The 26,374-nt window shown below is 46.9% G+C and overlaps 1 protein-coding gene and 1 non-coding gene across 2 annotated transcripts; both read right to left on the reverse strand.

Moving 5' to 3' along the window:
- On the reverse strand, nucleotides 1-26,374 carry HHIPL2 (HHIP like 2). Its single transcript, XM_029933184.1, has 9 exons — nucleotides 26,072-26,374; nucleotides 22,192-22,844; nucleotides 20,974-21,117; nucleotides 17,880-18,211; nucleotides 16,928-17,054; nucleotides 10,434-10,579; nucleotides 5,426-5,507; nucleotides 1,628-1,710; nucleotides 1-588 (listed from the first exon to the last, which is right to left on the reverse strand). The coding sequence occupies exons 1-9, from the start codon at nucleotides 26,372-26,374 to the stop codon at nucleotides 242-244; spliced, it is 2,217 nt and encodes a 738-aa protein (XP_029789044.1). The 3' UTR covers nucleotides 1-241.
- On the reverse strand, nucleotides 19,657-19,765 carry LOC115288806. Its single transcript, XR_003907200.1, has one exon. It is a non-coding gene; the product is annotated as a U6 spliceosomal RNA (small nuclear RNA).

Below are 26,374 nucleotides of genomic sequence, written 5' to 3' on the forward strand. Positions count from 1 at the left end.
TCCGAGCAAGTGTTGATTTATTACTCTGGGTTGCAGGCACTTATAAAACAAGACAAGCAGGGGGGATTCCAAGCAGACTTACAGACCAGTGCACACAGTGAGCAGGATGCACTGGCTAGGCAAGATCTGGTCCTTTTGCAGAGAAGACTGCCGTGGGGAGGACCACCGCACCGGCCCTGAGGCAGGTTCCCTCTGCCTGCACCCCCCTCGCCTCCGGCTCCCGTCCATCTAAGGCCCACGATCAGTGGCGAGGCGGTTCCCCCCTGGCACGTCCCCCCACCAGCCACCCTGACAGAAGAGGCTCAGGGAGACCTCGGCCCGCTCGGCTCCGCGGTGCTGACGTCCTGACCCTGCTGCTCTGGGTTTTCCACCTCATCCTCCTGCCCTGGGGGCCTGGGGACCACCCTCTGGCTCTCTTCTTTGCCCCAGGCCCTCGAAATGTCTTCCTGCTGCTCCTTGTGGAAGAAGCTGGCTTCTCAGAGGGGCCTTTCTGGGATGAGGTCCGGTCTGGCCTGGACGCTGAAGTTGCATTGGAGAATTTTCTAGCAGCTTTCTCCGACTGCTCCTTGAGCAAGTCCAGGACTGTCTCTGGGAAACCAACATTTATTTAGTGAGAGACAGAGTCCTGGAAAGGAGCTCCAAGGGAAACACCACCCAAGGAACCTACAACTGCATGGGGTTCTTCTGTATAAAGTCTTCAGAGGGGCACCTGGCTGGCTCAGTGGTAGAGCATGTGACTCTTGATCTAGAGGCTGTAAGTTTGAGCCCCATGCTGGGTATAGAGATTGCTTAAGAATAAAATCTTTAATATATATATAAATTCTTGAGAAATTAATATTTTTTTAATTCCCTTAACTGACCTTGATATAAATATATTACTTTTTTAATAGGGTCACTGCAGTGATCCATGGCTCTGGAGTAGTTCCCTTAAAATAGTGTCCCTGGGGGCACCTGGGTGGTTCCATCAGTTAAGTGTCCGACTCTGGCTCAAGTCATGATCCTGTGGTTCATGAGTTCAAGCCCCGCATCAGGCTCTGAGCTGAAAGCCCAGAGCCTGGAACCTGCTTCAGATTCTGTGTCTCCCTCTCTCTTTGCCTCTCCCCTGCTCACACTCTGTCTCTCTCTCTCTCAAAAATAAATAAAACGTTAAACATTAAAAAAAAAAAGATAGTATCCCTCCTCTGTAAGTCTTTCCTGAATCCCCACCCTACTCACTCTTGGGGTCCCCTCAGTCTCCTGGCCATTATACCAGAACCTCAATGCTATATTTATTTCTTCATTCGCCTGCACTACATTTGTCTGAGCTCCAACAGGTTCAGGTTCACGGCTGTAGCCCCAGGGATGAGCACGGTGACTGCCACAAAGTCAATGCTAAGTGAATAATGCCCGGTGAATAACTGATGAATGGACAGAGGACAGCAGTCTCTGCAGAAGCAGGTGCCGCCAGTAGCCACACTCCAGTAGACACAGATGTACAGACTGAGCCACGAGCTACACTCCGCGTCCAGAACCGCAGCCCTCCGTGGGGAACAGACCTCCCCCCCTGGGAGAACGGAAGCATGTTTGCAGGGGCGCTGTGCCCGTGTCCCAATGCCAAGGCCTGAGCCTGAGACAAAGGCGGACTCACTGGCGAGCGGCCTGAACTGGACCCGCTTACTTCTGGTTTTCACCGGCACTGCCTTGTACTTGCACTTGCCTGGCGGGGCTCGCCTAAAAACAGATAGAAAAAGGGAGGACACAAGATTCTGAAGATGGGACCAGGAAATCAAGAGAAGGCATACAGTTGCAAGAATCGGATGCAGCTCTCCTGTATCCATGAGGATGGCGCAGGTGTAGCAGGAAATACATGATGCACTCAGAGGGGAGAAAGAATAGGGATGTCACAGGGACACCACCGGCTCTTGGGACAGAGGGTAGTGAGGGGTCAGGGGCACGGCATGGTGAGATAGAATTGGGTTCAAATCCTGGGGGCACGGGCCAGGTACCAATGTCCACATCTATAAAATAGGAAACGTAATAGGGGAGGGTCAAATAAGAGCTGTGTACTTGGCACACTGTAAGTGATAAAGTCACTTTTCAAATAATTTTTTTAAATTTATTTTGAGAAAGAGATAGAGAGCAAGTGGGGGGGGGGCAGAGAGAGAGAGAGGGAGGGAGAGAATCCCGGGCAAGCTCCACACTGTCAGCGCAGAGCCTGATGCAGGGATCAAACTCACAAACTTTGAGATCATGGCCTGAGCCAAAATCAGGAGTTGGATGTTGGATGCTTAACCAACTGAGCCACTCGGGAGCCCTAAAATTATTTTTAAAGAGATTAAAAGAAAAAAAAAAAGGACACTTGGAACAGTGCCCAGCATATAACAAGTGCCCCACGATGATGATGGTGGTGGTGGTGGTGATGGTGGTGGTGATGAGGATGGTGCTGGTGATGGTGGTGGTGGTGGTGATGGTGGTGATGGTGATGGTGGTGGAGGTGGTTATGGTGATGATGGTGATGATGATGGTGGTGATGGTGGTGATGGTGATGATGATGGTGGTGATGGCGGTGATGGTGATGATGATGACGGTGGTGATGGTGGTGGTGATGATGATGGCGGTGATGGTGATGATGGTGATGGTGGTGGTGGTGGTGGTGGTGGTGATGAGGATGGTGCTGGTGATGGTGGTGGTGGTGGTGATGGTGGTGATGGTGATGATGGTGATGATGATGGTGGTGATGGCGGTGATGGTGATGATGATGACGGTGGTGATGGTGGTGGTGATGATGATGGCGGTGATGGTGATGATGGTGATGGTGGTGGTGGTGGTGGTGGTGGTGGTGATGATGGTGATGGTGATGGTGCTGGTGGTGGAGGTGGTGGTGGTGGTGGTGGTGGTGGTGATGATGGTGATGGTGATGGTGCTGGTGGTGCTGGTGATGGTGGTGATGGTGCTGGTGGTGGAGGTGGTGGTGATGGTGGTGATGGTGATGATGAGGATGCTGGTGGTGATGGTGGTGGTGTTAATGAGGATGGTGGTGATGGTGCTGGTGCTGGTGGTGGTAATGGTAGTGATGGTGGTGGTGGGGGTTCCCTTAGAAGAGAATCCTGTCTCAACCCCATGGCACAGCCCCTTAAGTATTGCCAGACTCTCTGCCTACGAGAAACAAATTCCGAAACTGCTGTCCCCTGAGTGCATCTTCTGAAATAAAATGGACCCTGGAGACTAGGAGCACTCTGCTATTCAGAGCAGAGGTGGACCTCTCCAGCCAGTCCCCACCACCTCCTTCGACGACTTCCTTGCTATCACCCTCCCCAACCCCAGGTGGGAAAAAAAGGGAATTGTATTTAGTTAGCAGACACCTACCTAGTGCTTAGGCACTGCACTTATGCTTCATAAACATAACTCACTGAAACCTCCCAACAACCCTAGGAGGGAGGTGCCATTATTAGCCCCATTTTACAGAGGGGAAAGTGAGGCACACGAAGGTTAAGAAGCAGATGCAAGGTTGCACACCTGGTCGGTAGCAAAGTCAAGTTTCACACCCAGGCGCCAGGGTCTATAACTCTAAAGCAAGGGGCAGGAGGAAAAGATGGAAGAAAGGAAGGAAGGAAGGAAGGGAGGGAGGGAGGGAGGGAGGGAGGGAGGAAAAAAAAAGAAACCCCATGGAAGTAAGTCAACTGCTCCTCAGGAAGGCTGGCGTGGGACGGCCTGGTACCAGGACACGCTGAATAAGCAAGCAGGGCGGAATCCGGACCCACTGCTGGAGGAGCTAGGAGTCTGCACAACTCAACATACTGATGACTGAAGTGACTGGGAAATGCAGAAACGACTGAGCCACAGAGACCCCAGGGTTCCTACCCAGGGGGCCCCCTCAGGCCAGCTGTGCCTCAGGCAGCCTGACTCAGCAGGAGCCCGGGGGCCTTCCCTGCAGAGGGAGGACGTTGGCCTGTCTCACTGGGATCCTGTCGCATTTCAATGAGTGTCTCGCTGCCAGGCACTCAGTGACAACACAGTGTCAACCTGAGAGAGCTGAGTGATTCAGGACATCTTCAGGCTTTACGCTTGGTCTGTGACTGGCCTCTGATGGGCGCTCCCGGGAGAGAGGAGCTAGGCTGTCCCCCAGCCAAACCTGGAAACTGTCAAGGGAGAGACAAAGGAATTCACCCAGGAAACCTAGGAATGGAAAGAACAGTACTGCCAGCCGGCCATGACCTGCCACCTGACGGCCCCGAAAGATGTTGGGTTTGCTCCCCAGCCCGGCTGTGCTAAGCCTCGATCCTGAGCCCAGATCCTCAGCATGGTGCCTCAGCCCCATGTCCTCTGAACACCACCCCACACGGGAGTAGTGTGGCCTCCCGGGGACGTTTTCCTCTGTGGGTCTGTCTTCAGGCTGACTCGTGGGGAGCCCTTCTTGCTTTAGGGCACAATCCCGAGTCAAATCCGTGCCCTGTCCCTGGCGCTCAGGGTGGATCCACTGCTCTCAGGGGCGGAGGACCACACTCAACACCCTCACCAATGGGAAGCTGTAGGGGGGCTTTTGCCCGATCAGTTGGTTAGTCTCTTAACCAGGTCGGCAAAAGAGCAGAAGCAGGGGCGACTGGGTGGCTCAGTCAGTTCAGCATCAGGATTCGGCTCAGGTCACGATCTCACAGTTTGTGGGTTCAAGCCCCGTGTTGGGCTCTGTGCTGACAGCTCAGAGCCTGGAGCCTGCTTCAGATTCTGTGTCTCCCTCTTGCTCTGACCCTCCCCTGCTCCCGCTGTCTCTCTCTGTCTCTCAAAAATAAATAAAAAACATTAAAAAAAATTCAAGATATCTGCCTTGGACCTTGAGACCTTGACCTTGAGACTTCCACCCAACCCAGGGGACGGGAGACAGTACTTACACAAGTGGTCAGAAGTACATACCCATTGTCAGATGATCCCAGACAGAAGTTTCCAGAAGTATGTTAAAAGACAAACAAAATGGGAGCCACAGGTCTAGACCAGTCAGCCCTTCTAGAAAGGCTTGAGATCCTCATTTCTAACCACAGAGACCATTTCTCAAACATTTCATAATTCTTACAGACACATTGCCCTACGCATTCACTTACCTGATCTGCCTTTTATACTAAAGCACAGATTCCTTCATTGACCATTTCTGGTGATTCTTGGGGAGCCAGGACTAGTTTTATGATCTGCCATGAGGATAAGTAAGGGCTGATAAAAATGCACCAAAGAGGGGCACCTGGGTAGCTCAGTTGGTTGGGCATCTGGCTCTTGATTTTGGCTCAGGTCACGATCTCGCAGGTCGTGGGTTCAAGCACTGCGTCAGGCTCTGTGCTGGTGTAGTGGAGCCTGCTTGGGATTCTCTCTCTCTCTCTGCCAACCCCCTCAAAATAAATCAATAAAAATAAATAAAACTCTTTAACAATGCACCTAAGAAGGAAATGAGACCAAATCTCACCTTGACGGGTCAACAAATTTGTAGACAGATCCATGTGGTACGTAGGCACTCGGGTAAGAGGTGGCCAGGAAATAGAGCTCCCCTGAGGACACAGGAACAGACAGTCAATAACATGACATGGGCAGGGCTGAGACACAGAGCTGGGTGCACAGGAAACCATCTGCATGGGGTTGAAGCTCTGAAATACAGTGAGCCCCAGGAAGGGAACCCCAGAATCCGGTCGCTGGGCCTTCACTGGATTCTGAGCTTCCGAAGGAGAAAGTCCTTCTCTGAGCCCCAAACACTAGCTGAGAGTGCACCCCAACAGCTGTACCTTTCTGTTTACGTTCTCTGAACCAAAGCTTTCCCCTTGGTTCATCTCTTTGCTGTCAGAAACTTCACCTGAACTTCACCAATCTCCATTTCCTTCCCCATCTCTTTGCTACAGATAAGCATTCTCTGTGAAACCCTGAAAGAGTTGTCTCCAGGCTGAGACCATTTATTAGTCACCTCACATCACCCCTTCGTGAGTCCACAGGCACCTCTCCCCACTGCCCCCACCTCGCATTTCCATGTCCACCTTCCTTCCTTGGTCTTTGGGCCCCTCATTTCCTCAGACCCTCCCACTCTCCAGTCTGTCCTCCTGGCCTTTTCCACACATACGCCCACCCCCCAGAAACCACCTCTACCCACGGTCTCCTTCACCTCTTTTTTTTGTTTTTAATCTTTTTTAATGTTTATTTAATTTTGAGAGAGAGACACAAAGTGTGAGTGGGGAGGGTCAGAGAGAGAAGGAGACACAGAATCAGAAGCAGGCTCCAGGGTCTGAGCTGTCAGCACAGAGCCCGATGTGGGGCTCAAACCCACGAAGTGTGAGATCATGACCCGAGCTGAAGTCGGCCGCTTACCCAACTGAGCCACCCAGGCGCCCCTCCTTCACGTCTTTGAAGAGGAGCCCCTGTCCCTCCCATTTTATCCCATTTGAAGACTCTCTGCTCACAGTAACTACCTTATGCTGCCTCTTCTCATGCCTCTTCTCACACTTAACAGTGAGGGACAGGATAGGACAGGGTTGATGAGAACAGCGTCAGAGTTGGAGCCACCTGACTGAGCTCTGAGAACACCAGGCTCTAGATGTGGTGTTGGGAAAACTCTCAACCTGTGTAACCCTCACATAGTCCATTCATTTGTAAAATGATACCTCACGTGACTATTAGGTATTAAGTTAGAAAGCAATGACCAGCTGTTCCTGTTACCTTCTTATCTCTTTATCCTGTACCATGTGTGCCACTGCCCTGAACGGAATTCACTTGCTGTGTGCAATGCTCTCTCTCAACTTCATGGAAGTCAATGTCTACTCAACTGCAAACTGGAAAAGCCTAGAACTTTAGACAGCTCTGAGTTATTTCAACAACCTTCCTCCTTGAATGTGTGGAGAACGGTGGCCAATGTTCATCTCATGCTGGATGTGAGGCTTAGGGTCTTCACAGAGCACCCGGTACCTGCAGTGTAGACTTTGGATTTTGTGTTCTCATGAACTGTTTTGTCATCTTGCCCTAGAGCCAGTCTGCCTCCTCTGATCAGACACCCTGGGCATTGTCCATTACATAAAGGAGGTGCCTACCAAGTGTCTTCATGTACACAGAATGCCCTCATGCAGGAGCCCCGCAAAGCCACACAAAAAATTCCTGCTCTGCTTGAATACCCCACACTACCATATTCTTTACACGGCACCTGTTTGTGTAAACTATATGTCCTAACCATGCCATAGACTCCCCATTGTATTTTTAGGGGAAAACGGTGCTATACGTGAATTTCTGTGATTTTTTTAAAGTTTATTTATTTTTAGAGAGAAAGAAAGAGAGCACATGCAAGCAGGGGAGGGGCAGGAAGTGAGAGAGAATCCCAAGCAGGCCCCATGCTGTCAGCACAGAACCCAACTCCGAGTTCGATCCCATGAACCATGAGATCATAACCTGAGCTGGAATCAAGGGTCAGACACTGAACCAACTGAGCCACCCAGGCGCCCTCCGACTGATATTTTAAAATTATGTTTTAGAACAAAAAAGAACTACACACACACACACACACACACACACACACAAATGATCATATGCCACGTAAAACACAATGCATGCGATGTAAATTTACTGCAAGCATTAGTTCTTCAACCAGCCCTCTTGACAATGCACTTTGGTGACTGACATTCAGAGACCCCACCCATCGGGACCCAGCAACAAGCAGCCCCTTGCCGACCCTGCCCGCCCCCCGGATGCCAGCTTCAGCTAGAACAGCTGGGAAATACCACCATAGAGGAGGCAGAGCTCCGGTTCAACCAAGGATGATGTGCCTATAGCTGGTGACTGATCATAAAATCATGAAACACTCGGATCTAAAAAACACGTCTCTAAGTGGGAAAGGCTACAACATGAGCAGAAAATCTGAATCACTCCAGGCAAAAATGCAAGAGCAAACAATCCTGGAAGAAAATGACCTGTCTTGAAAACAGCCTTCCTGGCTTCAGGGCCATCTTGGGCAAACTCTGGCATGGGAACACCCTGGCAAGTCCACTCGATAAAATTCAGCCAAGGACACTTAGTCTTGTTTGCCAGATGTACTGACTGGTATTCAAAACCGGCCTGTTTTCTCCTGCGAGAAGCTTACTGGCACAGCGAACCAAACCACCAACGCTGAGGTTTCTGAGGCTCGAAAAGGAGCAAACCGCAGAAGATAGCAGCGCAGGATCCCTGGGCAGGCCCGCCTCCAGGGCTCCAGCCTTTGGGGAGCAGGAGCTCTGGCCTCTGGCTGGCGCATCAGCCTCCAGGGCACCCCCCTTCCCCAGGCCTCTGGCTTTCCCATCACCCACTTTCCACCAAGCATCCCTCTGTCCGTCTGTGGTTTCTCTCTTCGTTTATATGTTTGGACTTCCAATTTGGAACTCAAGACTTTGCTCTACTAAGAATGCTTGAATCCTCTAAAAGATCTTCTGCTCCTCTAAAATACGCATCTCAAACTAGTTCCCGTAAGCTCAGAAAAGGTCCAGGAGCTGACGAGGTTTCTTTGCGTCTTTCTCAAGCCAAGGTCTGGCACAGGCACTGTACGGCGCAGCACCGAAAGGAACCCAATATTTAGGAAACCTTCAGGCTCTGGTTTACACTCCCAGAGAATCCCAGGTCTGGAAGAGGCCCTGAGAGACCATTTTATTCTCTTCCTTGACTCCGAGCACGACCAGACGCAGTGCCCAAGACCGAAAAGATCACAGGCCCTGTTCCCCTCATAGAATAAAATTTTATCTTTCAAAATGAAACATAACATAGGTAAAGCTGAAATTCAAAATCCGTTTTCTGATTATGAAATTTGGGGAATTTGAGGCGCCTGGGTGGCTCAGTCAGTTGGGCGTCCGACTTTGGCTCAGGTCATGATCTCATGGTCCATGGGTTCGAGCCCCGCATCCGGCTCTACGCTGGCAGCTCAGAGGCTGGAGCCTGCTTCAGATTCTGTGTCTCCCTCCCTCTCTCTCTCTCTCTCTCTCTCTCTCTCTCTCTCTCTCTCTCCCCCTCCCAACTCATGCTCTTTGTCTCCCAAAAATGAATAAATGTTAGAAAAACTTTTTTTCAATTAAAAAACAAAATTTGGCTTAGTTTAGTAGAGCCAAGTCTCTCTCCGTCTCTGTCTCTCGGATGTGCCTACATGCCTTGTTTTGCTGATGTCCTTAACAAAGACCTTGTCTGTTTAGCGAATAGCCTCCCACCTAGCTGTTGACCCTTCCCCCGATCTCTCAAGAAATTTTTCCTTGTTCACTCACAGCAGTTACCCCATAGACTCCTGGCAGGGTCAGTAAAGAGCACAGCCCAACATGGGCCGATCACCAGGCCGCAACAGTAGGACAAATACCAGGGTCCACTTGGTCTGCCCCACAACTGTCCCTGTCCACGTTCCTGTGATGGCAGATTGGAATGAAACCAAGGAGGAGGAAGGGAATCTCCTTCATGGTCAAAGGACAAAAAGACCAGCTTGTAAACTTTGATTTGCTCCCCCTCAGTTAGTGTGGGCCCCAACCCAGAAGGGTTGGCAATATTCAGTCTGTAGCCTCATTGGACAAATAGGCTTAATAATTACATCATGATGGTAATTACTAAGTAACATAAAAAATGTAAAGTGCTTAGGACAGTATCCAGTACATTATAAAAGTTGACTAAATGATAATGAAAGTAGGGGTGTGTGGGTGGCTCAGTCAGTTAAGCATCTGACTTCAGCTCAGGTCATGATCCCACGGTTTGTGAGTTTGAGTTTTGTATCAGGCTCTCCACTGTCAGCACAGAGCCCACTTCAGATCCTCAGTCCCCCTCGCTCTGTGCCCCTCCCCCACTCATGTGTGTGCACACTTGCTTTCTCTCTCTTAAATAAGAATAAATGTTTAAAATAAAATAATTGAAATAAAATAAAATAATCAAGTCCTGATGCAATGTGTGCATTGGACTACCAGGCTAAAACATCCAGGAGAAACAGTCAATCATAGGCTTCTGCTGCAAACCACAAGGCCATTCTCTACAATGACCTTCCTGTATGGCAGGCAGAAAATTACCACCAACCCCCAAACAAAAGTCTGGATAGGGTAAAAATAACTAACCCTTACCAAGGGTGTCCACTGTTCCCGACGCTATTCTAACTGCCTTCCATGTAGTAATTCATTTAATTCTTAAAACAATCCTAGAAACTAGTACTATCAGTCTTCCTGCTGTATGGCTGAGGCACAGAGAGATAAAGTAGCTTGCTCAAGGTCACACAGCTTTTGCAGTTCAGACGTCAGGCAGTCTCGGATCAAATCATTGTGAATTAAAAATGTGTATGGTAACTAAAATAAAATAATTTTAAAAAATAAATGGAAGTGAAAATAGAAGTGGTGGTTGCTATTTAAATGAAAATAATCATAGTAATAATAATTAGTAGAATAAATGTTTAGCTCACAATGCCTGTGATGATTTAAGTTCTGGAAAGCAAAAACAGAACAATCCTATACATTTGTTACCTGATTCATCTTCAGCAAAAGAGATGATAAACTTGCTGTAGGTGTTGATCAGTCCTGGGAAGGCACAGGATTCAGTGTCACCCAGGCAAATGTCCCGTTTCTTCCATTTCTTGGTTTTCTTATCTTCCTGCAAAGCCATAAGTCGACTAGATGAAAAGTAAAACCTTTATTATAGGACTCCATATTTCCACCCTGCAGATATTTTTCCCCCTGGAAATAAAGAATCACTGAGTACTAGAACTGAGTTTCCCATAGGAGATCAACACCTAGCCTCTCCCAAGAATCAAAATTCTATTTTGAGATACCTCGGTCACCTGCTTACGCTAGACAGAGAAACTCATCTTCTAGGAGTCTGGTGCCCAGGGAAGGTTGCATCACTACAAAAAACTAATCTTATTTCTATTAGTTTGTGACCTTTGACTAGTTGATCAACTGGCTAAGTCTCAGTTCCCTTATCTATAAAATAGGGAATGGTAATAGAATTTACCATGGACAAAAGCTGCAAAGGTTAAGTAAGAGAATAGACATGAATGTCTTCCCAGTGAGCCAAGGCATATAGTAAGGGCTCAAAACCTAGTAGCTATTTTTGTTGTTATTATGCCTATGTAGTAGCAGGTAGATGTTTAATATCCCTCTGTCATCTAGACGACCTGAACGCAGATTTTTAGAATAAAAAGGAAAGGAAGATGCGTATACTACGGTCTCACATGAAACATTTTATGGAAACAAGAGATGTTCAACCCAGGTGATTCTGGTGCTTTTGCTTTGACTAAGAATCATGGAATATCAACCAAGTGATATGTAAGCAGATGGAGTTGTGGGGAAACCATAAAGAACAACTAGAGGGGCGTCTGGGTGGCTCAGTCGGTTAAGCATCTGGCTTCAGCTCAGGTCATGATCTCACAGTTCGTGGGTTCGAGCCTGCATCGGGCTCTGTGCTGACAGCTAGCTCAGAGCCTGGAGCCTGTTTCAGATTCTGCGTCTCCCTCTCTCTCTCTGACCCTCCCCTGCTCCCGCTGTCTCTCTCTGTCTCTCAAAAATATAAATAAATAAATAAATAAATAAATAAATAAATAATAAAATAAAAAATAAAACTAATCAAAAAAAAAAGAACAACTAGATCCGAGAGACCTAACAAGTGATGATAAAAGGACTAACCAATTACTAACTCTACCCCACCTCTGGAACCAAGAGTTGACAATATTACCACATTTTCTAATGAAGATGGATAATAAGGGCCACATTTACCCTCTCATCTTAAACAGTCAAAAACCTGACAAAATAGAACAACAATTTTTTAAGTTTGTTTATTTTGGGAGAGAGAGAGCAGAGGAGGGGCAGAGAGAGAGGGAAAGAGAAAATCTCAAGCAGGCTCCACCCTGTCAGTGAAGGGCCCGACACGAGGCTCAAACCCACAAACTGTGAGGCCATGACCTGAGCCAAAATCAAGAATCAGACGCTTAGCCAAGTGAGCCACCCAGGTGTCCCCTTGAATAACAGTTTTTAAAAGACACCGGAGGGGTGACTGACCGGCTCATTAAGTAAAGCATGGGACTCTTGCTCTCAGGGCCATGAGTTCAAGCCCTGCATTGGGCGTGGAGCTTACTTTAAATAAGTAAATAAATTTAAAAGACATTGGAGATAAGATAACAAAGGGCAATGTTCCGTATGAGATGGGAAATAAACAAGGTAAACCCTAAAGTTGTCCCAGCTTACTACCCTGAAAGTTTCCAGCTGGAGGAACGAAAACACAGGCAGAGCCAGCAGACTCGTTGAGTTGAAAAGACAGGGATAAAGACAGGGATAAGAGTCCAAGAAGACCTATCCAGGGAGAGTTGGCAGGGCAGCTATTGGAGAAAAGAGGGCAGCACAGAGAATAGGCTCCGAAATCTGCAAAGCATCCCCCTTGAGTATCTATCAGTATACTTAACAGCACATACGTGTGAGGGAACAACCTAAATCAGGGGAAAGAAGTAGAAAGAAAAGCACCTGGCACTTACTCAGGGTCAGGCACAGTAAAAGTATCATTCACGGGGCGTTAGGAAGACTTCGTAGGAAAGCCCTGCCTCAATTTTAAGGAATAAATAGTTTAGAATAAGCACCACATTGGTCCTACATAAAAATATTAACAGCAAGACTTGAAAGGATCAAATTATTTCCAAGTGACTTAACTGTGTCCCACACAAAGCTCAAGAATATTTATAACGATACCAAAAAAAAAAAAAAAAACTAAGCACCCACAGTGTTAAATTTACAATGTCTGGCATCCAATAAAAAATCACTAGGCAGGGGGCACCTGGGTAGCTCAGTCAGTTGAGTGTCTAACTTCGATTCAGGTTATGATCTTGCAGTTTTTGAGTTCAAGCCCCACATCAGGCTCTCTGCTGACAGCTCAGAGCCTGAAGACTGCTTCGGATTCTGTGTCTCCCCCTCTCTCTGCCCCTCCCCTGCTCATGCTCTCTCTTTCTCTGTCTCTCAGTAATAAATAAATTTTTTAAAAAAATTTTAAATAGATAAAAATAAAAAAAATTACGAGGCAGGTAAAGAAGGAGGAAAATACAAACCATAACAGAGAAAAATCAATTGAAACTGAGAAAGAATTGACACAAATGTTAATATCATCAGAGAAGAACATTAAAACAGTGATTTTTTACTATGATTCTATATGTTCAAAAAGTTAGTAGAGGCATGGGAGATACACAAAACACCCAAATCAAGTTTCTAGAGAAAAAAAATTCAGTGCTTGAGATTTAAAAATAAACACTGGATGGAATGAATGGCAGATTAGACACTGCAGAAGAAAAGATTCATGAACTGAAAACATAGCAATAGGAACTATACAAGATTGAATACAAAAAAACAATGAAATTTCAACATGTATAGATCATCAATGAGCTGTGAGAAAACTTTAAGTAGCCTAACACACACATAATTTGAGTATAAAATAAGAAGAAAAAACAGGATGGGGAAACAGAAAAAATATTTGAAAAATTATAGCCAAAAATTTTCCAGATTTGATATAAGCTATAAACTCACAATCCAGTAAGTTCAACCAAATCCAAGAACCAGAAATGTGAAGAAAACTACACCAATATATATCATAATGAAATTACACAAAACCAATGATAAAGAAAAAATCACAAAAGCAACCAGAGAAAACATGGCAGAATAAATATAAGGATGACAGCAGAGTTCTCATTGGAATTAGGACAAAGAAAAGATAATGAACAATATTTTTAAAGAATTAAAGAATGGCACCTGGTGTCTCAGGCATCGCACTAGTGACTCTGGCTCAGGTCATGATCTCACGTTCATGGATTTGAGCCCCACATCTGCATTAACAGTGCAGAGCCCACTTGGTGCCCACCTCCCCTGCTCTCTCTTTCCTGTGTGCATGAGCGCACGCTCAAAATAAATAAATAATCTTTTTAAAAAAGAATTAAAGAAAAAATAGGTCAACATAGACTTCTATATCTAGCAAAACTATCTTTCAAAAATGAAGGGAAAAAAGACACCAAAAGCAGAAAGAATTCATCACCAATGGACTCATCTTTCAAAAGATGTTAAAAAGAAGTTCTTCCAGCATTAAAAAAAATGACATCTGAAGGAAATATACAGAAAGGAATGAAGAGTATTGCAAATGGTAGCTATAGTTGTTTCTTACTGCCACTGTAATACATTACCACTACTTGGTGGCTTAAAATAACCCACATTTATTCTCTTACAGTTTTGGAAGCCAAAATCCTGAAGTGGGTTCCACGGGAGCAAAATCAAGGTGCTGGAGGCTCTAAAGGAGAATCAATTTCCTTGGCTTTTCCAACTTCCAAAAGCTGTCCTCATGTCTTGACTCATGGTCTCATCACATTGCTTCTGTTAACACTGACTTCTATCTCTTCTATCTTCAAATTTCTGTCTACCTCTGCCTTCTAATGATATTTGTGATTACATTTAGACCCACCTAGACAATCCAGAGTAATCTCCCAAATCATATACAGTATGTTTGAGACCACAATCAAACTAAATTATAAATCAAATAGCAGAAAGATCTCTGGACATCTTCAGATATTCAGAAACTAAATAACACACTTCAAACTAACTTGTGAGAAGATAAGCCAAGGGGAAATTAGAAAATATTTTTAACTGAATGAAAATGAAAACAAAATATATTGAAATTTATGGGATGCTGTTAAAATTTTTTTAATGTTTTTATTTATTTTTGAGAGAGAGAGAGAGAGACAGTGTGAGCAGGGGAGAGTCAGAGAGAGAGGGAGTCACAGAAACCGAAGACAAGCTCCAGGCTCTGAGCTAGCTGTCAGCACAGAGCCCGATGTGGGGCTCAAACCCACAAACTGTGAGATCATGACCTGAGCCGAAGTCAGACACTCAACTGACTGAGCCACCCACGCGCCCCAGGTGGGATGCTGTTAAAACAGTACTGAGGGGAAATTTATAGCACTAAACATATGTATTAGAAAAGATGACAGTCTCAAATCAGTGACCTCAGTTTCCATCCTGAAAGGATATAGAATTATTTGAGTGTGGACTTGGCTTAGAGGTAAATGTATATTGTAAACTCTATGCAACCACTGAAAAAGAAAAAAAAGTACAACTGATGTGCTAAAAAAGTGGAGAGATAGAATTATATAGAATGCTCAAATCCACAAAAGGTAGAAAAAGAGGAGAAAGCCTACTAGGAACAAAGGAACAAAGAACATAGGGCAACAAATAGGAAGCAGTAATAAATATGGCAGATATTAATCCAATAGTATCAATAACCACTTTGAATGTTAATGGTCCAAATGCACCAATTAAAAGACAGCAGAAATAATAAACAAATAACAGAGATCGCCACAGTGGATCAAAAACCAAGACCCAAGTATACATTGTCTATAAGAAAACATTAGGCCTGGATGGCTTCACTTGGAAGAAACATGTAAAAAAGAAATAAATCCTCTCTTCCACAAACTTCCAGACAACTGAAGAGAAGACACTCTCCCAATCATTCTATTAAAGCCAGCATTACCCTGATGCCAAAATCTGGCAAAGATGCTCCAAGAAAGAAAAGCTATAGCTCACTATCCCTTCATGAACAGAGAAGCAAAATTTTCAAACATGCTAGTACATTGAATCCAACAGTATGGGTTTTTTGTTTTTTGTTTAATTTTTTTATGTTTATTTTTGAGAGAGAGAGAGACACAGAGCGTAAGCAGGTGACAGTCAGAGAGAAAGGGAGACACAGAATCAGAAGCAGGCTCCAGGCTCGGAGATGTCAGCACAGAGCCCGACGTGAGGCTCGAACCCACAAAATGTGAGCTCAGGATCTGAGCCGAAGTTAGCAGCTTAACCAACTGAGCCACCCAGGCGCCCCTCCAACAGTAGGTTAAAAGGATAATACATCGTGACCAAGTCGTGTATCTTCCAGAAATGCAAGACCGCTTAACGATTAAAAAAATCAATCAGTGCAATCCCCTATGTTAAAAACAAAAAATGAGAAAACCACATGACTCTCTCACTAGATATAAAGAGGCATTTGACAAAAACACAACAGCCATACCTAATACAAACTCTCAGTGAACTAATAATGGACAGGAACCTTCTCCACCTGCTAGAGGACATGTACAAACACCTACAAAGGTCATCATACTCGGTGGAAATGCAGTGCTTTCCCCACTTCTATCCAACATTGTACTGAAAGTTTAAGAAAAAGCAATAAGTCAATAATAAAAGGCTTGCAATCCAGGAAAAGAAAAGCATCTATATTCATAGACAAAGTGATCTTCTACATAGAAAATCCAATAAAATCTACACATTCACACACATACACACACACACACACACACACACACACACACACACACACGCCAATAAAGCTAATAAGGATTTGACAAGGTAGCCAAATACCAGCCCAATACAGACATACACACACTTACAATATATGTAAAAAATATATAATAAACATAAAATGAGTATACAGTAAAAAACTGGAAAGGCCAAAAATAGGAGAATAGATTAATTATTTGTGGTATATTCATGCAATTGAATATTACAAAGTAATAAAAGAGAAAAACTCCTGATACATGTGACAACAGTGATGAATTTCACTGACTTTATGGAATGACACAAGCTATACATGTTCAAAAAAAGAAAACATATATATGATTCCATGTGTATTAAGTTCCAGAAGCAAATTTAACGTGTGATGGGAGTGGTTATCTCTGATGTGTGTGTGTGTGTGTGTGTGTGTGTGTGTGTGTGAGAGAGAGAGAGAGAGAGAGAGAGAGAGAGAGAGAGAGAGAAAGTGGTGGTATTAACAGGATAGACAAGAAGGACTTCCTAGAGTGATGGAAACATTCTGCATCTCGACAGTTACAAGTGCATATATTGTAAAACTATTCAACTGTGCTCTTAGAGATTGCATCTTACCACATGTAATTCACATCTCAAAACAAATGTTAAAATGTAAAAAAAAAGAAAGGATATTAATCCTTTCTTACCCACTCATGAAGTCCCCAAAGATGTAGAGGCCATTGAGATTTGGGGATTCACACCCACGGTAGACATATCCCCCAGTGACTGACTTCCCCACTGCGTGGCCATAAGCGTAGATTGGCGGAATGTCATCTGTCCAGGAACAAAGAGAGTATCATGGCTAAAAACTTGGGTGCTTCGAGGAAGAAGATGGGGCTTTCCAATACAGTTCCCTGACTGAGTGGAGAACCCTTCAACTCTTGGTCTTTGGTAGGGCAGGCTGCCAAGATAATCACGTTTATTTTTCTCAACAGACCAGCCACAATATTGTTGAGCTTGCCATTGCCATTTGACTGGTCTCTGCAAGCAGAGAAGAGGCTGAAAATTCCCCCCACCTACGAGGCAGTGACCAGGTAATCCACACACCTCAGTTTATCCCCTAGGCTGACATGGCAGTTACTCAGCTTTAATGATTTGAAAAACTTATCTTTAAGATGGTCTGTAAGACTCCTTTGTAACCTAGAGGGATAAATAAAGATTAAACACTGGTGATAAGGTACGCAGAAGCACACCTTGATTTCTGATGTTTAGGGATTGCATATGGAATATAGCACCTGACCGTGTTGGAAGGTAATTTCAGAGGGCTGTTCCAATTGGGAAACAAATTAAAAACACACAGCCACCAATTTGCCTCTCTGAGTGGTCCTCAAGATAGCATGCCTAAAAATCATGTGGGTAGTATACTTAAAAATCTCCATTCCTAGGTCAATCCCGCTCATTCAATCCACCCAGGATTCAGATGTGTTAGGTTAGTCAGCATTACCCAACATGCACCTGGCCAACGTTATAACCCATAGGACAAAACCAAGGGCCCCTCCATGACCCTGCGGGGCAGAACACTCTCAGGTTCTATTCCTTCACCGTCACCTCCAATCTCCTCAATTCATTCAAAAAATCACCCGGAAGCTTTCCACTTACTCAAAGAGGCATTGTGACAAAGTTTTCTGTCGTAACACTGGAACCCTTCCTTTGCCCTCCAGCCATAGTTTCCGCCTTTCACAATGATGTCAATTTCTTCGAACCTATTTTGTCCCACGTCCCCACAGAACATCCGGCCTCGGCCCTGGTGCGTGATGGGGTCCCCTCGGTCCACGGCACAGCGCCACATGTTTCGGATCCCGTACGCATAGACAGCAGGGTGGGCCCCTGGCTCAGCAACAAACGGATTGTCCCTAGGGACTCGGTACCGCTTTCCCTCTGAGCCGGCCCTGTTCACATCAATCCTCAACACTTTCCCCAGCAGGGAACTTCTGGAAGAAAGAGGGCCAGGAAAGAGGCGCAGATTAAGTACCGAGAAATGGGACCACTGGATCATTTGCTAGTGTTAATTGTAATGTGTTCCAAGAACCTCCATGCTGGTTTCCGTAGTAGCTGTACTATTTTTCATTCCCAACAACAGTATGCAAGCAAAGCTCTTCACATCTTCAGCAACTCCTGCTGTCTTTTGGAAGGCGGGGGGTGGGGGGGGGTAATGGGCATCTCATTTGATTTGCATTTCCCTGGTCCTTTGTGACATTGAGCATCTTTCCATATGCCAATTGAGCATTTGCTTACAAGATGAGAAAGTTCTAGAGATCTGCTGTACAATGTTGTCCCTATAATTAATAATATTGTATTTACACTTAAAAATTTCTTTTAGGGACATCTGGGTGGCTCAGTAGGTTTGGCGTCTTGACTTGAGCTCGGGTCATATTTCACAATTCATGACTTTGAGCCCAGCATCAGGCTCTCTGCTGTCAGCGCGGAGCCGGCTTTGGATCCTCTGTTCTCTGCTCTCTCTGTCCCTCCCCCGCTCATTCTCGCTCTCCCTCTCTCTCTCTTTCAATAATAAATAAACATTAAAAATAAAAACATTTAAAATATAAAAAAATTTTGTTACACTTAAAATCTTGTAAGAGGGTAGATTTTGTGTTAAGTATTCAAACTTTCAAACTAAATAAAATAATAAAATAGAAAATAAGGTAAAACAAAATGGCACAGGACCAGAGACGGCCCAGGAGGACTTACTGATAGTTGATGCCAAACAACTTTAGGAATCACATGGGGAGACATGATTTTATACACACACACATGATATTATGTATGATATAAAGTCATGTCTATACAATATATATAGCAAAATAAAATGTTAAGATTTGCCAAGTTTTGGCTCACAGAGAACTACTAGGCAAAAGTCTGATGTGACCTTGACGTGACCCTGAGTGAGGAAGCTGTCGTTTCAATTTTTAAAATGTTTTCAATGGAATGGTTTCTCTCAGGTTTGGTTGAACACTAAGGATTTTTTTTTAATTTTTTAATGTTTATTTGCTTTTGAGAGAGAGACAGAACATGAGCAGGGGAGAGGCAGAGAGAGATGGAGAGACAGAATCTGAAGCAGCTCCAGGCTCTGAGCTGTCAGCACAGAGCCCAATGTGGGGCTCGAACTCACAAACCGTGAGATCATGACCTGAGCCAAAGTCAGACACTTAACCAACTGAGGCACCCAGGCACCTATGATTTTTTTTTTAAGTTTATTTATTTTTAAATAGACAGAGACGGTGTGAGTGGGGGAGAGGCAGAAAGAGGGAGGGAGAGAATTCCAAGCAGGCTAGTTGCCTTCATAGAGCCCGATGGGGGCACTCGAACCCTCAAAGCCATGAGATCATGACATTGGGGCCGAACCAACTGAGCCACCCAAGTGCCCCTGAATTTTTTTTTAAATATGAAATCCTTCACAAATTTGCATGTCATCCTTGCCCAGGGGCCCTGCTAATAATCTTCTCTAAGTTTTCCGACTTCAGTATGTGGGCTGCTGACAGGGGCACTTAATAGTATGAATTTTTAAAAGGAGCAGTTCTGTTCTTCCTCATATAGCACTGTGGTCATACAGAGAACACAACTGGTAGAGAGGCTCTGCCAGCAACTGTGGTCTCTGGGCCTCAGTTTCCACATTTGTAAAGCAGGGGAGAGAAACACTACCTTGCAGAGTGATTACAATGTAAGGGTTAAGTAAAGGCGGTATCTTGTCTGTAGCATGCAAGGCAATTCCCGACACAGTAAAGGCATTTGACAAATGTCAGCTCTTGATTTTTAGAACTCTAATATTCTATTACTAGGGATAACGGGATTCAAGTCCTTGGTGTGCAGGGGCAGAAGGATCACGCGACCTTTAGGTAGGTCAGCAAGACCCTCACTGGGCTCTCTTGCACCAGATTCTCAGAGCGTAAATTCTGGTTCTGCCACCTGCTTGCCCTGTGGCCTTGGACAAGCTACTTCACTCCTCTCTGCCTCTGTTTTCTCGGCTGTGAAATGACTATCCCAATACCTACACTGCATAGGCAAATCACCCACCCCATAAGTATTCCTGAAGGGACCGCCGTGCCAGGCACTATTCTAGGTGTTACCGAAACATCAATTAACAAAATGGATAAAAATTCCTGCCCTTGTGGGATGTTAGAATTACATTTTTTAATGTTTATTTTTGAGAGAGAGAGAGAGAGAGAGAGAGAGAGAGAGAGAGAGAGAGGAATAGAGAGTGCAAGCAGGGGAGGGGCAGAATGAAGGGGGGGGTGGCAGAGGACCCAAAGTGGGCTCTGTGCTGACAGCAGAGAACCTGATATAGGGCTCGAGCCCCTGAAATGCGAGATCATGACCCAACCTGAATTCAGATGCTCAAACAAGTCACCCAGGGGCCCTTAGAATTACATCTTAAATACACACAAGATATTCAGAACCGTACCTGACACACCGCAAGCATTCTGTGTGTCAGAATATATATAGTAAACATTCTGAATTCGTCTCTGCATAGCATTCTGAGAGTTACATTGTGCATCAATAATATTACTTAACCAAAACTCACATGTGCCTGAGCTTTATAGGACAGAAAACCAAATGCTCCTCCCCACTTGCCTCAACAGAGGGGGCTACATCTTGCAGAGGTGGTTTGGGTGTGACCCTCTGCAGACTCCATCTCAACAGAAACGTACCAAGAGGTCACCCTAAAGGGAGGGGGGTCGCGATCCAACCAGCTTACTTGTTCTGAGCATTTCCGAACTTGCCAAAGGGATCCCCTGCCTGCCCTCCGTCCCCAGTGAATATGTACAGGTAGCCGTCCACACCAAAAAGAAGCTGTCCGCCATTATGATTGGAGGCTGGTTCTTCTATCTCCAAGATGACTCTGGAAGGAGAAGAAACTATGCATGAGGCTTTGATACAAGCTGAATCTATATCCTCTTTTTTTTTTCAAAAATCTTTTATGCTTTTTATTTATTTTTGAGAGACAGAGAGAGACAGTGTGAGCAGGGGAGGGTCAGAGAAAGAGGGAGATACAGAATCCAAAGCAGGCACCAGGCTCTGAGCTGTCAGCACAGAACCCGACACGGGGCTCGAACCCATGAGCTGTGAGATCATGACCTGAGCTAAAGCCGGACGCTTAACCGACTGGGCCACCCAGGAGCCCCTACATCCTCTTGAGACCAGGAGAACTGACTGGTCCCAGCCAGCCACTATCTGCTTCAGAGCTTCCAGGGCCACAAAGCTTGGAGCTTGGAGACACCCTTTCTTTCCCAGTATGACTCCTTGATGGGTCATTCTTCGTACATATGGTGATTTCATGAGCCGTAGACACAGCCAGGGTAGCAATCACTTTCTGGGGACTCGGCCTTAGTCTCTGCTCTACCAGGACTCTTAACCTCTTCCTTTGCGCAGCCCAGCTCTTTTCAATCCCCCAACCTGGCTATATGGGAAAAGAGAGACTAGGCAGAAAGGAAAGAAGGAAAAAAGGCAGAGTGGTAGAGTGGAAAGAGCATGAGCTTGGAATCAGATAGAATTAAGTCCTTTGTCTGAGTGGACATCGATAGATTGATGGCCTGTGTCACAGCTACCTCTGAGGATAATTCCTACATTCAAGGTAGAGGGCCTGGAATCCAATGGCCACACAAAAATCAGAGGCCACTATTATATTTAATATACTGACTTTATAATCATTTTCCCAAGCCCTTATGGCTGCTGGCCATCGCTTACAATCCTGTAAAATCAAGCACATGTGGTTCCAATAAGGTGAATGGAAGGGACAGCTGGACCCCAGGAAGACCCTCGACTCAAAAGTCTAACTTGTCCGTCCTTGTTATTCAACAATGACTCTTTGCTAGTGGCTCCAAAACCAGAAGTTTCCCTTTATCCTCTCAGAGGACAGACTGGCATTATTTGGGGACGCAGCCCAAAGTTGCCCATTCTCACCGGCACACCTCACCTTTCTGATTTGGGATCAGCTTTGTTGGGATCAGCCCGAGAAATCTTCATCTCACTAATCCGGATCTTTTCTACCTTCTTCCTGCCCAGACATGAATAATAAATATAGAATTTTCGGTTGTGGCGGAATCTGGGATGAAACGCCAGTCCCAAGAAGCCTCTCTCATCCCCTACCCACGGAGTAGTCAGTACGAGATTCTTGAGGTCCAAAAACGGTTGTTCCAAGTGACTCCCGTCAGGCAGATAGACCCATACCACCCCCACCTGCTCTGCCACAAAGAAGCGATGGGTGCCGTCGCCAGCATGGACCATGGAGACGGGGTTCCTCAACCCATTGGCCACCTCGGCCAGGCAGAGCTGCAGGCAGCCCCGGTGGTCCTGGGCCACCACCCCCAGGTTGCGGTTGAGATGGTCATTCCTCAGGACATTAGGGAAGCAGTAGTCCTTGTCTGGAAGGTTGAGGAGGTGGCAGAAATGGGCGCCATCCTTATCATGCGTCTCCCGGAGGCGGCGGTCATTGGTCAGGAGGGAGATGGCAGAATGGCAGTTGGAATGGAAGGCAGAGCAGTAGTCAGCACAGAGGCCTGGAAGGTTCCGGAGGGGCGTCTGCGGGTTCTCCGCATCGTAGAGATGGGCTGCGTAGGGTGAGCACTCCTGGAAAGAAACGGAAGCTCAGCTGGTGGTCAGACTGGCCACCGTGGGACTGGTCCCAGTTTGTGAGCAAGCAGAAGGAAAATGGTCTAGGAAAGAATCCGGATTCTGGAGTTTCTATTACCAGTTACTGGTAAAAGCCCTTTTTGGGGACCACATTTTCTAGCCAGTTAGTGCTCCTGGAAGGCGAAAAGAGGGGGAAATCTTTCATGTTCACTGTACCGTCTTTAGCATTTAAAATTTTTTTTTCTGTTTTTTATTTATTTTTGAGAGACAAAGAGAGACAGCATGGGCAGGGGAGAGTCAGAGAGAGACAGAGAGACACAGAATCTGAAACAGGCTCCAGGCTCTGAGCTAGCTGTCAGCACAGAGACCGACGTGGGGCTCCAACCCATGAAGTGTGAGATCATGACCTGAGCAGAAGCTGGATGCTCAACCGACTGAGCCACTCAGGGGGCCCTGTCCTTAGCAATTTAACTTAGTTCTTGACACTTTAAGTTTTCATAATGATGAATTTTTTTAAAGAGTACCAAATTTCTCCATCTTTCCCTTTAGTATAGATGCTGAATCTGTAAAGCTTTATTTCTTTATACAGACCTGAAGCAATGTGTAAGAAGTTTCACATTTGTTAATTCTGGGTGGTAGATACATGATGTTAATTTTCTATGCTTTTCTGTATGGTTGATATACTTAATAGCTAAAAGTGAAATTACCAAAATAGACTCCAGAAATTAGGCATCTAGTCATTTCTTCACTTATTTATGAAAAATCTCGGGTCACCTGGGTGATTCAGTCAGTTGGGCGTCTGCCTTTCCCTCAGATCAGGATATCACAGTTTGTGAGTTTGAGCCCCGTGTTGGGCTCTGTGCTGACAGCTCAGAGCCTGGAGCCTGCTTCTGATTCTCTGTCTCCCTCTGTCTTTGCCCCTCCTCAGCTCATGTTCTCTCTCTCTGTCAAAAATAAATAAAAACATTTTTAAATTTTTTTAAAAAATTCTTTAAGTGCTGGGGAGCCTGGGTGGCTCAGGAGGTCGAGTGTCGACTCTTGATTTTAGCTCAGGTCATGATCCCAGGGTTTGGGATGGAGCCCCAGGTCGGGCTCTCAGCCCTCCGCGCAGGGCCTGCTTCGGATCCTCTGTCTCTCTCAGTCTGCTGCTCACAGAGTCTCTCTCAAAAATAAATAAAGATTTAAAACAATAATAAATCAGGATGAGATAGCAGTGACCAGGGCGGGCTGTGAGCCGCTCACCCTGGGACACTCAGGCAGAAATTTCAAGTCTGCACAATGGCCTCTCTACTCAATTATCTCAGGATATCATTTCTCCGTCTAAGAAAAACAAGGCCCAGGAAGTCTCCCTCTGGGTGGGACATTGCTCTCGGCGCTGGGGACAGGGAGCAAGGATCCCCCAGGCTCGGTTCTAATGGAACCTCCCCTTGCCCCGGGCAAAAAACCATTAAGTAAATGGCTGGTACTGTGGTGACTCCGGTGACTCGGGTCCTCAAATACGATCAGAAGGGCAGAAGACTTGGAGGCCCAGCCTCCAGCACTGTGACCCCAGCACTGTGACCTGAGGCAAGTCCGTTACAACTCCTGACTCCTCCGGGCCCCTGGGTGGCTCAGTCGGGATAACCATCGAGTTTTGTTCTCGGCTCAGGTCATGGTATCCTGGTTGGTGAGTTCCAGCCCCCACATGGGGCTCTGCACTGGCCACTTGAAGCCTGCTTGGGATTCTCTCTCTCTCTCTCTCTCTCTCTCTCTCTCTGCCCCTCCCTCCCTCATACCCTCTCTTTTTCTCTCTCTCAAAATAAATGTAAATATATATATTACATGTAAAAATATAGTATATAAAATATAAACCTGAAACCCCCTCCTGTCTCCTCACCAGTACAATGCGGGTCACAAACTGCAGGTGAGCAGAAAGAAAGAGGAGGGGCTTGGGAACTGTAATAAACAGACTCGGGTAGGTTACTCTGATTCCTCCCAACCCTGGAAACAGGAGAGCTGCTGAATTTGGCTTTCGGAAACTTCACCCAATATGGCAGGTGGGAGGGCGGGGAGGAGGAGGGTCTTTACTGAGGGGGATGGGGGGGGATCTCGAAAATTAATAGTTTGACTGCGGCTCCTAAGAGCCCAGCTTCTGCCCCATATGGTTATCCTAGAGTTAATTCTCCTGGAAACTCTGAGGTAGGAGACTGCAGCCCTGGGTGATGCCACCCAGGTGACTGGCTCGCTGCTGGGTCCCCTGCACGGGGAGCTGGGGTGGCCAGTGGGCTCAGCGGGGCAGCCTGTGACCGCGGGGACGTTGCCCAGGGGGTGTCAGATCTCAGGTCCGTGGGAGCTTCCTGCGCCCCCGCCCCCAGCGCATTATTGGAGCCCCCATCCCGCACAGCGCCCGGTGGCAGCGTCTTTCACCTGCTCTCCAGTGCGACGGGCCCCTGCACCCTGAGCACCTCTTTGCAGGGTCGGTGCGTTTAGCCTGCGCCGCCCGGGGTCGGGGTTGGGGGGGAGGGGAAATGCCCGCCAGGGACTTGGACTTTGGTCCCTGGAGAGTCCGGAGAAGCAGAACCTCGGTGAGTCCTGGCCTCCCAGGGATTCGAAGCTCCATCAGCCCGGCTCCAGTGTGCTGAGGAGAGCCCCTCACCCCGCCCTTGCCCCCTCCATCATCACCCCAAAGGCTCCTGGCACAGATGACCCCTCTCCGCACCCCCCTCCATCATCACCCCGAGGCCCCGGGCACAGATAACCCCCCACCCCCACCCCCTCCATCAGCACCCCGGAGGCTCCTGGCACAGATGACTCCCTCCACTCCGCCCCCTCCATCATCATCCCAGAGGCCCCTGGCACAGATGACCTAGACCAGGACCCCAGCAGGGTCCCTACTCCTCCCGGTGACCACCAACAGGTGTGCACTGTGTCCCGCTCTCCGAGCAGCGCAGCGGGACCCAGACAACGCAGCCCTGAGAGCTCCGTGAGGGACACCCACCTCCTCCTCCTGCGTGAGACAGCATGAGGCCAGCAGACCCCAGGGGAGACCCTTGGAGAGCCAGCACCCCTGGCCTCCGTGTGCCCCGCGGGGACCAGAGCTCTGAGGTGAGGCCGCTGCCAGGCGAGCTTCTAAAGGGCCAGGTGCCCAAGGAGCCCTCCGCCCAGGACCCGCGCCACCAACTCAGCACCCCGCACTCCGCGAAGCCGCCCCCCTCCTTGCCCTGCGGGGTCAGGCTCCGTCCCACCTGGCAGAGGATGTCCTTAATGTAGCCGCCGCACTGCGCGTGGCCCCTGAGGTCAAGGTAGTCCATGATGTCCCTGTACCGGGCAGCGAGGCGGCGGTCCTTGTGCTGGTCACAGCAGCCGAAGGACTCGTAGTCTGAGCAAAAGTCGAGGTGCAGCGGGGGCTGGAAGGGGGGCCCGTAGTCCAGGCATTGGGGGTGTCCCTGCAGCAAACGCACCCGTCCTAACAAGAATGCGAGGCCGAGGTGGAAAATGCCAGAAGAGGTAGAGAGCTTGGGGGCCCGGGGACTGGATTTCTTCAGCAT

This window comes from Suricata suricatta, chromosome 3, assembly GCF_006229205.1.
Source record: "Suricata suricatta isolate VVHF042 chromosome 3, meerkat_22Aug2017_6uvM2_HiC, whole genome shotgun sequence".
In the NCBI taxonomy this organism is placed as follows: Eukaryota; Metazoa; Chordata; class Mammalia; order Carnivora; family Herpestidae; genus Suricata; species Suricata suricatta.

Bases quoted from the DNA above. Each gene is read 5' to 3' on its own strand.
- HHIPL2 (XM_029933184.1), bottom strand. From the start codon at position 26,374: ATGCTGAAGAAATCCAGTCCCCGGGCCCCCAAGCTCTCTACCTCTTCT. The intron at 18,212-20,973 runs GTAAGCTGGTTG...TCTTTCTTCCAG, and splicing joins TTCGGAAATGCTCAGAACAA to AAGTTCCCTGCTGGGGAAAG. The intron at 10,580-16,927 runs GTAAGAAAGGAT...CTTTTCATCTAG, and splicing joins TTTGGGGACTTCATGAGTGG to TCGACTTATGGCTTTGCAGG.